The sequence below is a fragment of the Sus scrofa genome, chromosome 10 (assembly GCF_000003025.6).
Source record: "Sus scrofa isolate TJ Tabasco breed Duroc chromosome 10, Sscrofa11.1, whole genome shotgun sequence".
NCBI classification, from domain to species: domain Eukaryota; kingdom Metazoa; phylum Chordata; class Mammalia; order Artiodactyla; family Suidae; genus Sus; species Sus scrofa.
The window spans coordinates 60,326,821-60,339,801 of NC_010452.4; the positions used below are offsets into that span (position 1 = coordinate 60,326,821).

General features: G+C 40.4%; 1 protein-coding gene across 6 annotated transcripts in view; it reads left to right on the forward strand.

Moving 5' to 3' along the window:
• Window positions 1-12,981, forward strand: part of USP6NL (USP6 N-terminal like) — a 204,895-nt gene that overhangs the window by 133,316 nt on the left and 58,598 nt on the right. For 4 of the 6 annotated variants that reach the window (XM_021064996.1, XM_021064995.1, XM_021064997.1 and 1 more), the window contains 2 exons: window positions 7,576-7,643; window positions 9,781-9,863. In XM_021064996.1, coding sequence (XP_020920655.1) covers window positions 7,576-7,643; window positions 9,781-9,863 — 151 coding nt within the window. Of the gene's footprint in view, window positions 1-513; window positions 3,222-7,575; window positions 7,644-9,780; window positions 9,864-12,981 lie in introns of those variants that run through there. The other 2 variants (XM_013980314.2, XM_003130817.5) reach the window with 2 other exon arrangements.

Sequence of the window (12,981 nt, forward strand, 5' to 3'; positions counted from 1 at the left end):
CCCACTCTTGGGATATATATCCGGACACAACTTTGCTTAAAAAAGACACATCTACCCGCATGTTCATTGCAGCACTATTCACAATAGCCAAGACATGGAAACAGCCCAAATGTCCATCGATGGATGATAGGATTAGGAAGATGTGGTATAGATACACAATGAAATACTATTTAGCCATAAAAAAGAATGACATAATGCCATTTGCAGCAACATGGATGGAACTAGAGACCCTCATACTGAGTGAAGTAAGTCAGAAAGAGAAAGACAAATACCATATGATGTCACTCATACTTGGAATCTAATATAAGGCACAAATGAACCTTTCCACAGAAAAGAAAATCATGGACTTGGAGAGTAGACTTGTGGTTGCCAATGGGGAGGGGGAGGAAGTGGGATGGATTGGGAGCTTGGGATTAATAGATGCAGACTCTTGTCTTTGGAACAGATTAGCAATGAGATCCTGCTGTGTAGCACTGAGAACTCTGTCCCTTATGATGGAGCATGATAATGTGAGAAAAAAGAATGTATACATGTATGTGTAACTGGGTCACCATGCTGTACAGTAGAAAAAAAATCATGTATTGGGGAAATGAAAATTTTTTTAAATAAAATAAAAATTTTTAAATAGATTTATGGACTTATTCTAGTTTTTGAATAGAAGAGAGGCATTTAAATAAATGTGTGTGCATGCATACATGCAGTAAGCAATTTTAGACACTGTATCTAGTTGATTATGAACATTTAAAGCCAATACAATTCTTATATAATGATAAAGACAATATAATTTACTTAAATCTCACTTATGATGAGGTAGGAAGGGAATATAATCCTGATGTTGCAAGTGTCAAGGTCAGATGAATTCGCTTTTCGTATATGTATCAAATTCGTAGCCTTGCCCCTTTGTACATTACTTCATATTTGACCATGACTTCTGTCACTCTCTGCTTTGTTTGTTCTGAGATTTTTCATGGTCCCCTTACCTTCTTTTTGTTATCTTTTATATGTAGGCTTTTAGTGTATCACTGATAATATCTGTGCTCTATATGTTGCCTACAATCCACTTTATCCTTGAAGACACCTTGCATTTCCTATTCTAATGTAGTCTAGTTACACTGTTGGCATCTGGAAATGTCCAAGTTTAGCCTCCGGAGAGTTCATGGTTCTGGTGTCTGCACTTTTTGATTCTGTTAAAGAAAAAATATTCTGACATTTATTAAAACAATAAAGAGACCTTTATTCAGGGCTATCATAAATATCAGGACTATCACAGTATGGGGGAAAATCACTAAGAAGAGACATTAAGGGTTGGGGGGGATTCTTGCCAGACCAAGTTCACCAGGGTTTTGGTAGAGCCAGGCCAGGGTTAGCAGATAGCAGGGGTGTGGGATGAGGATTCTGAGCAGATGTCAAGGATGATGAGATGTCAAGGGTGGGGGGGAGGCTGTCACTGAAGTTCTTGCTACAGCTGGACTAGGCAGGCTGAAGACAGGATGGGAGGCCAAGGTCAAGGTCTAGTAAAGGAGAGGGCTGAAGCTTGGACAAGGAGAGAGTCATTGTCAAAGAAACATTGTTTAGGCAGCAAATTTTGAATCATTATATTAGTTTCCTATTGCTGCCATAACAAACTGTCACAAACCCGTTGGCTTAGATAACAACATAAATTACTTCTCTTAGAGTTCTGGAGGCCAGAAATCTGAAACCAGTTTCACTGGCCTAAAGTCAAGGTGTCAGCAGGGCTGTTCCTTCTGGGATCCCTTGCTTGTCTGGCTTCTGGGGGCCGCCTGCTTTCCTTGGTTGCTGGCCAATCTCCTGCATCCATCCCCGCCTCCACTTCATCCTTTGAGCTTGTCTCCCTCTCCTAAGGGGCTGCGATGGTGTTGTGCCTCCCATTACACAATCCAGCATCAGCTTCCCATCTCAAGATCTTAATTACATCTGCAAATTCCCTTTTCCCTATACATCCACCAGTTCCAGAGGTTAGGATGTGGACCTCTTTAGGGGAGTCTCTTCAGCTCACCACACCTTGTGATATCCCACAGTGTTTTTATTTTTCATTCCTACTGGATCACTTGTTTGGCTCGGTATAGAATTCCAAGTTTATGCTATTTTTTTCCTCAGAACTTTGAAAATAAGTCCTTCACTGCCATCTGTCTGATAAGAAATTTAATGCCAGTCTGATTCTCCTCCTAGGTTTATGGTTTGAGCTTCTCCCCTCTTTCTAAGTTTCTAAGATCTTTTGCTTATGTTGAATGTTACAACCGGCTTAAGCTGAGGGTGCACCTAATTCATTAAGCGTAATTAATGTGTATTACCATGCCACTAATTGGCCGCCCCTTTTACAAGTGGTTTCCAAATTGTAGGTAGGTCCCAACCCATTTAAAAAAAGAAAGAAAGAAAGAAGGAAGCAATGAAGAGATGAAGGAAAGAATAAATAGAATGGGAAATTTCACAGTGCCATCCTGCAGTAGGTATGCATATTGTTTTATGAAACATTTATATCACTAGCATATCTGCAGGGGTGTTAAAAATTTACAAAAACCTTCCAGAATTTAGTATAAATTTGCTTAGTGTCTGAAACAGGGCCTGAAGCTTTCGCATTTAAAACAATACTGTTAAAAATTCAGTTACAAGGTATGCTTGAGAAGAAAATTCCTACTTAGCTTGTTTAATGTTGTAAATAAAAATTTTCTTCTTTAAAATTCATGGAGGAATAAAATAAAAAAATTAAAAAAAAATTTCTTTGTTGCTCCAAGACAAGTTTGATTAAAAGTAATAAGAATGTGGCTAATTCTGAAATACAAGGTTAAGGCATGCTCCAAAGCTACTCCTTTAAAGCCCCTGTTTGTTATTAGATGGAATGCTGGGTGTGGGCTGGTGTGGTTCATACTTGGGATCAAGCCTGAAAGCCATGTTTTCACCCTCAACACAACATCATCTTTGTTTGACTGTCCCTAGTTCGTGTAACCACAGCGTGGTCTGTTTTCCCCCTTAGAATGTATCTCAGACCTCTGCTTTCTTGTGCTTGTTTCACAAATAGTTTCCAGTAGCGCTGCCTTGCGCTTGTCTGTTTCCGTTCGCTGCTGAATGTGTGAGGGACCGCCTGACACTCTCGGTGTGCCTGTGACCTCTGGGCGATGATGAGTCTTGGAAGAGATAGGTTTGCTCTATGAGGACTGAGGCCGTTGTGAATTCCCAAGGCCAGGCTGGTTCCCTAACAAAGGGTAAAGTACTTTTAAAATTGAAATTGTTGGTTTTTAAACATGTGCATTAGTTGATACTCATCTGTCAAAATGTACACTAGGAAAACTGGTCTCTCCGTTTTGTTTTATGGGGTTGAATTTAAAATTTACTCACTTTGAATGAGTTATTCATTGCAATTTGGGGTTAACTTGGTACTACATTGCCTACAAATTAACTACAGTGTCTGCCTTAAAAAAAAAAATGTACTTCAGGTGGATCAGAAGTTCCTGTGTTTAAATGGAATTAGTCTTCTTAAGATGTTACAGTTGTCAGTTTTTAAATCCCTTCTTAAAATGCTATAGTCGTCATGTCCTTCCATACATTTGTGCCCAGAGATGTTTTCTGTGTACTTCTGATTCTAAAACTGCTTAAAATAGGCCTCTTTTATGTCGAAACATCAAAACATCGTTATATGTAAGGTCAGTTAAAATAATTGTGTTTAATTTGGCTTGAGCACTGTGATGGCTTTTTGTTTGATACTGATGTGTGATGGACGTGCCCAGGCACACAGCTGTCTCCGTGTACCAGGTGCCTGGAAGGAGGCACAGACACGGGACAGCTGCTGGTCTCCTCTGTGGTCAGTGTTTTTAGGGCAGACTCCTTGTCCTGTGGTGGAATTTCTAAAGAAGCAATCAGAACAAAACCAAAGGGAGTATTCTGTGATTCTTAATGAACTTCTCAAGTATTCATCAGACAGCATGATGTAACTATAACGTAACCATGATCTAACTGTAGCGAATTCTGCATGAGGACACTACTTCTTACTCAAAAGATGATTGCCTCATGGTTCATATTGTTAAATAATGTCTCTAAACTTGGTGTTAGGAAAGATTGGCGTTTCCATTTAGTCTCTTCAAAGAAGCAGGTTTGGCTATATTTTATAAAATTAGTTTGACTTTATTCTTTTTTTTTGGAATACATTCACTGATAATACATAATTTTCCCTCCATGGGGAAATACAAGGATAAGAACTTTCTAAAGGAATTTAAAGATTAGGACTTGCTTGATTTAGAGTAAAGTCAGTTATTCTAATCGTATTAAATTACATCATTTTTCTCCCATAAAATTAGGATACAGTTTCATCCAGTTCCAGTACAACCTCTATTTTATGGCTAGGTTGTCCTTTCTGGAAATCTCTAGACTGGATATGGTCCCTGTAAAACATTATATTTTATAGTTTGCCACAAAGATGTTTTCCTGATATACTTTGCATTGTCACTTCCCAGCTCCGTACCATTTCTAGTTCTTGCCTTTATACTTTTAAACATTTTGTTGTTAAGTTGGAAATAGAGTTGAGACTCCTAGGACTAAGTAGCAAGAATAAAGGACTGGTGTACCATATATTCAAAGAAAGAGCCCCCCCCCTTTTTTTGATCTTGATACTTTCTGAAAAATTATTTTTATTTTTTCCATTATAGTTGGTTTACAGTGTTCTGCCAATTTTCTGCTATACAGCAAAGTGATCCAGTCACATGTACATACATATGCATATATATACACACATTCTTTTTCTCACACTGTCCGCCATCATGCTTCATTGCAAGTGACTAGATACAGTTCCCAGTGCTATACAGCAGGATCTCATTGCTTATCCATTCCAAATGGTTTGTATCTATTAACCCCAGATTCCCGGTCCGTCCCACTCCCTCCCCCTTGGCAACCACAAGTCTGTTCTCCAAGTCCATGAATTTCTTTTCTATGTAAAGGTTCATTTGTGCCATATATTAGATTCCAGATATAAGTGATATCACATGGTATTTGTCTTTCAAAGAGCTGATTTATTGAATTTGGCCTAGTCAACCATAGAAATTCGTGCTTAGCTCTCGTGATGGTGGAAACCGAATTATCAAACTAGTCAGGTTTCCTAGCTTGAGTTTAATTTCTATTAATTTGGTTTCCTTCCCCTTTTGTAGAAGAGGGAGTGTGATGTGCTAAAACTGGGCACCAGAAGAGGGAAAAAGGAATTGGCCAAGGTTCATAAGTCTAAAACCAGATAATAAATGTGTATAATTGAGCTAATTATCTCAGACTTCTGAATGCATTACTTAACTGAAAAGCTGGACAACTGATCTGTATTTTTGTTGTTTTGTTGAACCACTATATTATTTATTCACATTTCCCTCAAAGGATAGCATATTGACACTTTGTTGTCTGAAAAAAAGCAATGATAGAAACATTTTTCTCAAATAGACTTTAAAAAATTTACAGTTTCCATTCTGCTATTTTTACTATTATGAACAACCTTGTGCATATTTGATTATCTCATTGGCATAAATTCCTAGAGGTGGAATTGTTAGAAGATGCCTCCTTTTAAGATTTTTGAGGCGTTCCTGTGATAGCGCAGTGGAAAACAACTACAACTAGGAACCATGAGGTTGCGGGTTGGATCCCTGGCCTCGCTCAGTGGGTTAAGGATCTGGCATTGCCATGAGCTGTAGTGTAGGTCACAGACATGGCTCGGATCTGGCGTGGCTGTGGTGTAGGCCGGCAGCTACAGCTCTGATTGGACCTGTAGCCTGGGAACCTCCCTGTGCCGCTGGTGTGGCCCTAAAAGACAAAAAAAAAAAAAAAAAAAGATTTCTGGTATCTGTTGACAGATTGCTTTCCAGAAGGACTTGTAAGTCTACCCACGGTGAAAGCTACGGTACATTTGCCCACACTGTGTCAACATTAAGTAATACTGATGCTTTTTTTTTTGATTAGTCCAAGGTAAGTGCAAAGTGATATATCTTAAACCGTGTATTTCTTAGTTTGTAATGAGTTTGATTTCCCTCCCATGTCTTGGCTTTTAAATGTAGCTTTTATTTTTATCAGAGCTATACTTGGTTTAAAGATTCAGCAGTCTGTAAAACTTACTTTGAAAAATAGTTGATTTCCACACTCCTCCCTCCTTGCTGCCCACCCCCAGAGGTGGCCGCTCTCTGCTCGCAGCTGATTTCGTCCCTGTTGACTTCTCTGGTGCCAGGTAACAGGCCTGTGCTGCTGCTTCCTGCGCTTTAGGGTAGGCGTTGCTCCAGGTTTCCTCCCTTAGAGGGTGAGGATTGGGTTCTCCCCCCTGCCCTCAGCCTCTTCTGTTACACACGCTCTCCCATCACCTCTGGGGAGCTGACTCCTTTAACTCCCCGCTTTGAACCCCACCCCTGCCTCCTCTCTGGAACCTCCATTTGCTGGGCCTTTGAGGGCAGGAATTTAAAGAATCCCTATATTACCATTTGAATAGGATTTTAGGAGGAATGGATACAAGCGTGTGTGTTCCATGTGAGGTCTTTAACTGGATGTCATTTTCGCATCCTTATATTTTTTTATATGGAGTGGTTAACATTGTGGGCCGTGGAGGTCAGGATTGTCTGAATGTGAATCCTGGCTTTGCTGTTTACTAGCTTTGTAGCCTTAAACAAGTTGGTTAAACTCTAAACCTCATTTTTAAAAATTTGTGTAATAGATATGACAAAGTCTGTTGAGAGTTAAATGTGATAAGGCATATAAAGTGCTCTTCACAGTATCGGATGCTGGCAGGATCTTCTTATCTGCTGGGCACTTGGAACGCAGATGTGGCTGTCGCTGCCGTTGTTCCTCCTGTGAATTTCTCGCTCATGACCTTTGTCCAGTTCTCCACTGGAATGTTGGTCTTTTTCGCCTTGATCAGAGGTGCCTTTTTACACAGTCTGTCTTTGGTCTTTTATTTTTATTTATGGTACTTGGGGTGTGTAATCATACCCATACTGTTTCATGTTTTTGATCTGTTCTTGTTGTCAGAATTGCGTTTTTGAGAGATAAGCTGGTGGTAATACGAAAGAAGGCCGTGTGTTGTGGTAAGATTGGAGATTATTGTAGTTGGGGCAGCCGATAAGGGGGACCTGAGAAGCTAAATGAAGAAATGAGTATACCCGTCATGTACGAGAAATGATTTTTTAACTCCTGAAATCTGTCTTGCCTACAATTTAAAAAGCCTTCTTGAATGCTCATCATCTCCCCAAGTGGATTTCATCTGAAAACTTAGAGCTCTCAGCTTCAGTTTCTACTTTAATATTTATTTCTGTGAAATTAGATCCAAAATTAACTCTTGAGAGAGAGGATTTAGCATGTGTTAAGGCTCTGTTAACAGATTCGCTTTCTTTGGAGAATGGTACGTAACATCGAAATGCTCCTTATGTTGCTATCTCAAAATTGTAGCTGCAGATACTTAACTCATCCTTGTAAGTTTATTTGATTTTCCTGGTTTGTCATTTTAGACAGCATTGAATCATTGTCTTACTGAATTCAGTTTTGTCTTAGTTTTATAATTAACTTTTAAATCTTTAAATAACAGTTCGTTTAAATTGGATCTCTCTACAGATTCAGACCAGGATGTAGCACTCAAACTTGCCCAGGAACGAGCTGAAATAGTTGCTAAATATGACAGAGTAAGTATTCATATTTACTCTTTGAGTAATTTTTATTCTAAAAGAAATGAAAGTAGAAATGGATTGCTTTTCGGAGAGCCTAAATTACAGCAGCAGTTTGTTTACCTCCCGTGACTGTGGAAGTCGTCTTTTTTCCCTGACTTCATCTCTGTGTTTTCTCTTCCTCCTGCTCAGCCGCTCTGGTCCCTTGCGATTCTTCTAATGACACTTCTTCCAGGCTTGCTCCTGCCTCAGGGCCTTTGCACTGACTATTTCTTCTGCCTGGATATCCTCATGCCTCATTGCCTCTTCTTTCAGGTTTTTGCCAGATGCTGCTGCTTAGCGAAGTCTTCTCTGACTAGTTTCATACCCCCTCCACCCCGCTGGCTCTCTCTAGTCCCCTTTTCTTCTTATTTTTCACGATTGCATTTAGGTTATCAGCACACTTTTATTACACTTGTTCTCTGTTCTCACTCCTAGAATGTAAACTTGCTGAGGGTAAGAATTTCTTTTGAATGATTTACCTGTGACATGTCTGGCCCATACTAAGTATTCAATAAATATTTTAATACTTTAATATATAGAGTTAAATACCCATTTTATTTATAATGATATGCACTGTTAAAAATCTAACATGGATCTGAAAATTTGAATTTATGCATGATGTATTATCTCCTTTAGCATTGTAACCTTAAGTTAGTTATGGAATCTGGTTTTTGGTTCCCTAGAAAATCGCAGTTGTTGATAATTTACATATGTACTTATTACTTATCTATCTCTTGAGGTCTGTAATGCATTATAGCCATGTCGTGGTTTATGTTTATATCATTTGCATGTACTTTCTTATCTGTTATTTTTGATGATTGTGAGAATAACAGGAACATGAAATTAGAGAAGGCCACCTGGGCAGTGCCCTGCTTCTCGGGAGACACGCAGGCAGTGCTCAACTTAACAATTACGCTCCCAGAGTTTGTCTTATTTTTATTTTTTGGCCATACCCATGGCATATGGAATCCTTAACCCACTCACCCAGGCCATGATGGAACTGGCAGTGCAGCAGAGGTGAGCTGGATCATTAACCCACTGCACCACGGCAGGAACTCCTCCTAGAGTTTTTAAGTTGGTTCTTTGGAACATCAGACACAGTTTCTCATCATCATCATCATCATTATTATTATAATTATTATTATTGTTATTATTATTTCCACTTCATGGAAAACCTAATTAATTTATTTAATGGCCTAATTTAAATAAAACCAATAGAATTCATTTACTGCTCTCTTTCATGCCTGCATGCGTATCTTTTTCCTCCATGCAGTTCACAGTTAGTGACCAGGCGCAGTGCTAGGCCTTCATGGGGTCACTATGTACACATGAGTTACTGCAGTCCTTGCCCACACAGTGCTCACAGGAGCATGTGAGCAGTTATAAAATATCCTCTGGGACACTCCATGAGACAGTTGGGTGCTGAGTGTGAAGTGTGAGGGTTGGCGTGCATTTCTCACGGGCTCCTGTGCCCATCAGTTCACAGTCTCTGGAGGGGAGGGCAAAGGGCAGCAGGCTGAGGCTGGGGCTCTGGACACAGGCACGCTTGGGAGGTGCCCATCGGAAGGTGCTCACTCGGGAGCTGGCATGGAGGAGCTGGCATGGAGGAGCTGGGCAGGGACAAGGAGAACCGGGAGACAGTGGTGCCATGAAGTTGAGAAACAGGCCGTGAGCAGTACTGACACGTCCCTTGGTGAGAACGGCGGTGTCCCCGGGTCTGACCGTGGAGGCTGTGATAGACGTGGGCAGAGCGGCCTCGGGGCCGAGGAGCTGGGAAGTGGAGAGGAGAGAGGCGGGCGGGGCAGGCGCTGGTCTCCTGAGAGGTCCGGGTGCCCACTGACACCTTCCCGTGTGGCGCTCGTTCTCAGCCCTGCGGCTCCCTCTACCCCTGCGGTGGGTTTCTTACCAAGACCCGCGTCTGATCAAGGCTTGATAGCATCCAGAGTTTGTGACAAAGAAATAGTGCTTTGTTTTCTTTGGAAATTTAATTAGGGTCGATAATGCTCTTGTTTTTAGTAAAAAAAGATAGCTCTTGTTGTTTGGTCTTTTTATTTTAAGAAATGATTCGCTCTTCCACATTGCCAGTCACGGCTTCCTTTATGCCCTGTTACAGGGACGCGAAGGCGCAGAGATCGAGCCTTGGGAAGATGCCAATTACCTGGTTTACAGAGTCACGGATCGATTTGGCTTCTTACAGTAAGTTGCGGTTTGAGCTACCTTTTTAAAGTGTTTATGTGGTCACCTATTACACTGATTTTCTTTATTTTAATGGCATTCCTGTGAATAAGACTCCAGGATTGGTCCTGCAACCTGCTTTTTGTTACTAAATTCCTGGCAGTTTGAACCTCTGTGATTGAAACTGAGCTATAGCTAAGAATATAGCCTTTAATAGTCATTGTGTTTCAGTAAGAACATTAAGTGCAGTAAATGCGTTGTATTCATAATTTAGCAGAATTAAATGGAAATCAATACCAATTTGTATTTCAAAAATAATTATAAAACATTTCATTTTATATGAATGCATTTTAAAAATAATGAGCAATTAGTACTTTGTATTATGCAGTCTAAAAATGAGCACTGGAAAGAGATGCCATTGATCTTCCTTATGGTTGGACATGTATTCGTGTTATTGCTTCTTAAAATTAACTCCATTTATCTTGGGCACGTTCTGTAAAGAGTTGAGAGAGGTCTAGAGCACTGTAGAGTAGAGTAGTTAAAGCAGTTTTGACCCTTAAAAACGGCCTGCAGTGATGTGAATTTGCCTGTCTGATTCTGGCTGTCAGAATCCCTCGTGCTAGAGACTTTTCTGCATCTCTCTAGTTTGTCGGTTCCACACAGTTTAGTGACGAACTCACTATTTCTTCAAACTTATTCTTTCCCAATCTTACTATTCTCAAGAGGAAAGAGCCAGGGATTTTTATTTTATGATAACGTGATTAAATGTTGAAGGAAGAGATACAATTTCTTATAGAGTCCATAGGATTAACTTAATAGTACTCTTTCCTTTTTTTTTTTTCAGTTTTCTTGCATTTAGAAAGCATTTTGTTGTGTCTTTCTCAGGGTAACACAAGCAAGCAAACAAATAGAAACAGGTCTGGGAGTTAGAGGACATGTGTCTTTTCGTGGCTTTGTTGGTCTCACTTAACTACTTCTCGTCTCGTCTGTGAAACAAATTATATGAACTGCTCTACTTGCATAGGGGTATCTGAAGCTTTGAAGAAGTGAAATGATAGAATGCCACATAACGACCTAGACAGATAGAAGGTGTTATTGTCCTACCTGATGGTATTCGCATATCTGAGATGTTCTCCTGAGTAGTTATGATTAGAAGTCTTTGAATTTCAGCAGACTAACGAGCAGTATTTAACTATGATGAAAATACTGTCCTTGAAGTAAACCCCCATTCCCCCCCCCTTTTTTTTAAAGTAAATCAAACTTGGCCACAAATGTGGCAGGAACTGAGTTTACGTTTGTGTGGATTAGTGTGCAGATCTGAGGTATGGAAATGTGTTTGGAAGGACGGTTTGAGCATTTGACACTGTTAAGATCGGTGGGTCCCCAGATTTCCTGCACACTACAGTTAGCTGGAAAATGTTTGTGTGTTTTTAAAATAGATTTCTGGGTTCTAGCCCAGATTTTGATTCAAAAAGTAGCATACAACTCAGCTGATTTTGACACCCCCCCAAGTGTCTGCGTTTGTGTAAAAGGTGTTTATGTCATATAGTGGTCTAATATAGTACAAAATACATATGAAAAAATGCTGCATTCCAAAAGGGTCTGGGAATTACCTAGATCCTGTTTTCTCATTGCTTGCAACAAGTCAGTCCTGGCCCAAGAGCCTCACCTGACTTTGGTGATCTGAAAATCACACGCAGTTATCCTGTATTGGTTTTTGTCTCTGTGCTGAGGTCCATTTGGCTCTAGTGAGAGAAAAACAGCGGTTTACCCAATAATACTAGTTAATATCATTGAGTACCTACTGTGTGCCAGACACTGTGCTAAACTCTTTACATGGATTAACTCATCTGTTCCTCTCAAAACCTCATCAGAATAGGTATTCTTTTAAAAAAATCTGTTTTTGGATGAAACCGAAGCACAGGGAGGTTAAGCAGCTGTCCAGGTTGTGCTCACACTAAGTGTCGGATACGGAGAACCGACCTTGGCTGCCTCGCGGTGGAGCCCGAGTCTGACCTTCTACCTTGTGCTGCCTGCTACTCTGTAGTTTTAGTAAGAGAAGCCCTGAAGAAGCTCTTTGAAGTGCCTGGAAAGAATGTTAAAGGGGAGAGGAAGAGTGCCTCAAGCCAGGGCTCTGTTGAAGTGGTCACAGCCCCCAGCGGAGTGGCCCGCTGGTGGCTGATGAGCTCTCTGTGTCTGGTGGTGAAGCTCAACCAGTTCTCACACTGGCCCGCTGATTTTGCTACTGACTCCGTGATGCAGTCCTAACGCAGGCAGCACAAGTGAAAATAATGAAGCACAGAGATGGCTTTTAGTGTAATGTTAGGCTTTATTAAATTTCAGCCAAGTCATTGATTTTTGTTACATTGTCTCATTTCACTGAGACATTTTCTCTCACGGTTGCCGCAGGTGCCTTTGAATGTTTGTCACTGAAGACACTAGAGTTTTCTGTGCTGTTGAATAAAGTCTCCTGGCCTAGGCTTTTAGACATTGCTCCCTATCACACCTTGATCAAAAGAGCATTCTTTCTGCTGTCTTAGTTCGTTGTAATTTTTGATTGATTTTATGATAAACTTGTGCTTTAGGTGTCACCATCAATAAAATGGCCCCTCTTTGTCATCTTCTCTGAAGGCTGCTGACTTCATAGCCAGTTACAGTTTTTGTAACTGAAATTACTTGTTATGTGAAGAAGGATGACAGTAATTAACAAATAACAGTGTGGGACTCACTTGGTTTTATAGCAGATTTTACAGCGCGTATAAAAACTGCTGCCACACCAGCCTGGCTTGACCCCGGACAGGGTCGTCTTCATTTCGCGCAGAGCAGCGGCGCCCTCCCAGCTGCCTGCCTGTGAGACGGGGCTGCATCTGGACACTGGGGGAAGCCAGCTTGTTCAAGAACTTAGAGAACTTTCAGCATTTGAGCTTGCAACACTTTTATCAAAAATAGCCACTGTTAGTCTGCTCAGCAAAGAATGCTTGGTATTTGGATAATGATAGATGATGCTTTTAGGCCACAAGTTATTAATAGAAGAATTAGAAATTGCCTCAAAAATAAAAATTAAAAATTAATAGCAAGCTTCAGATTGTCAACTATTTATCAAAATGTGTATATTTATAAAATTTGGCATATTGTCTGT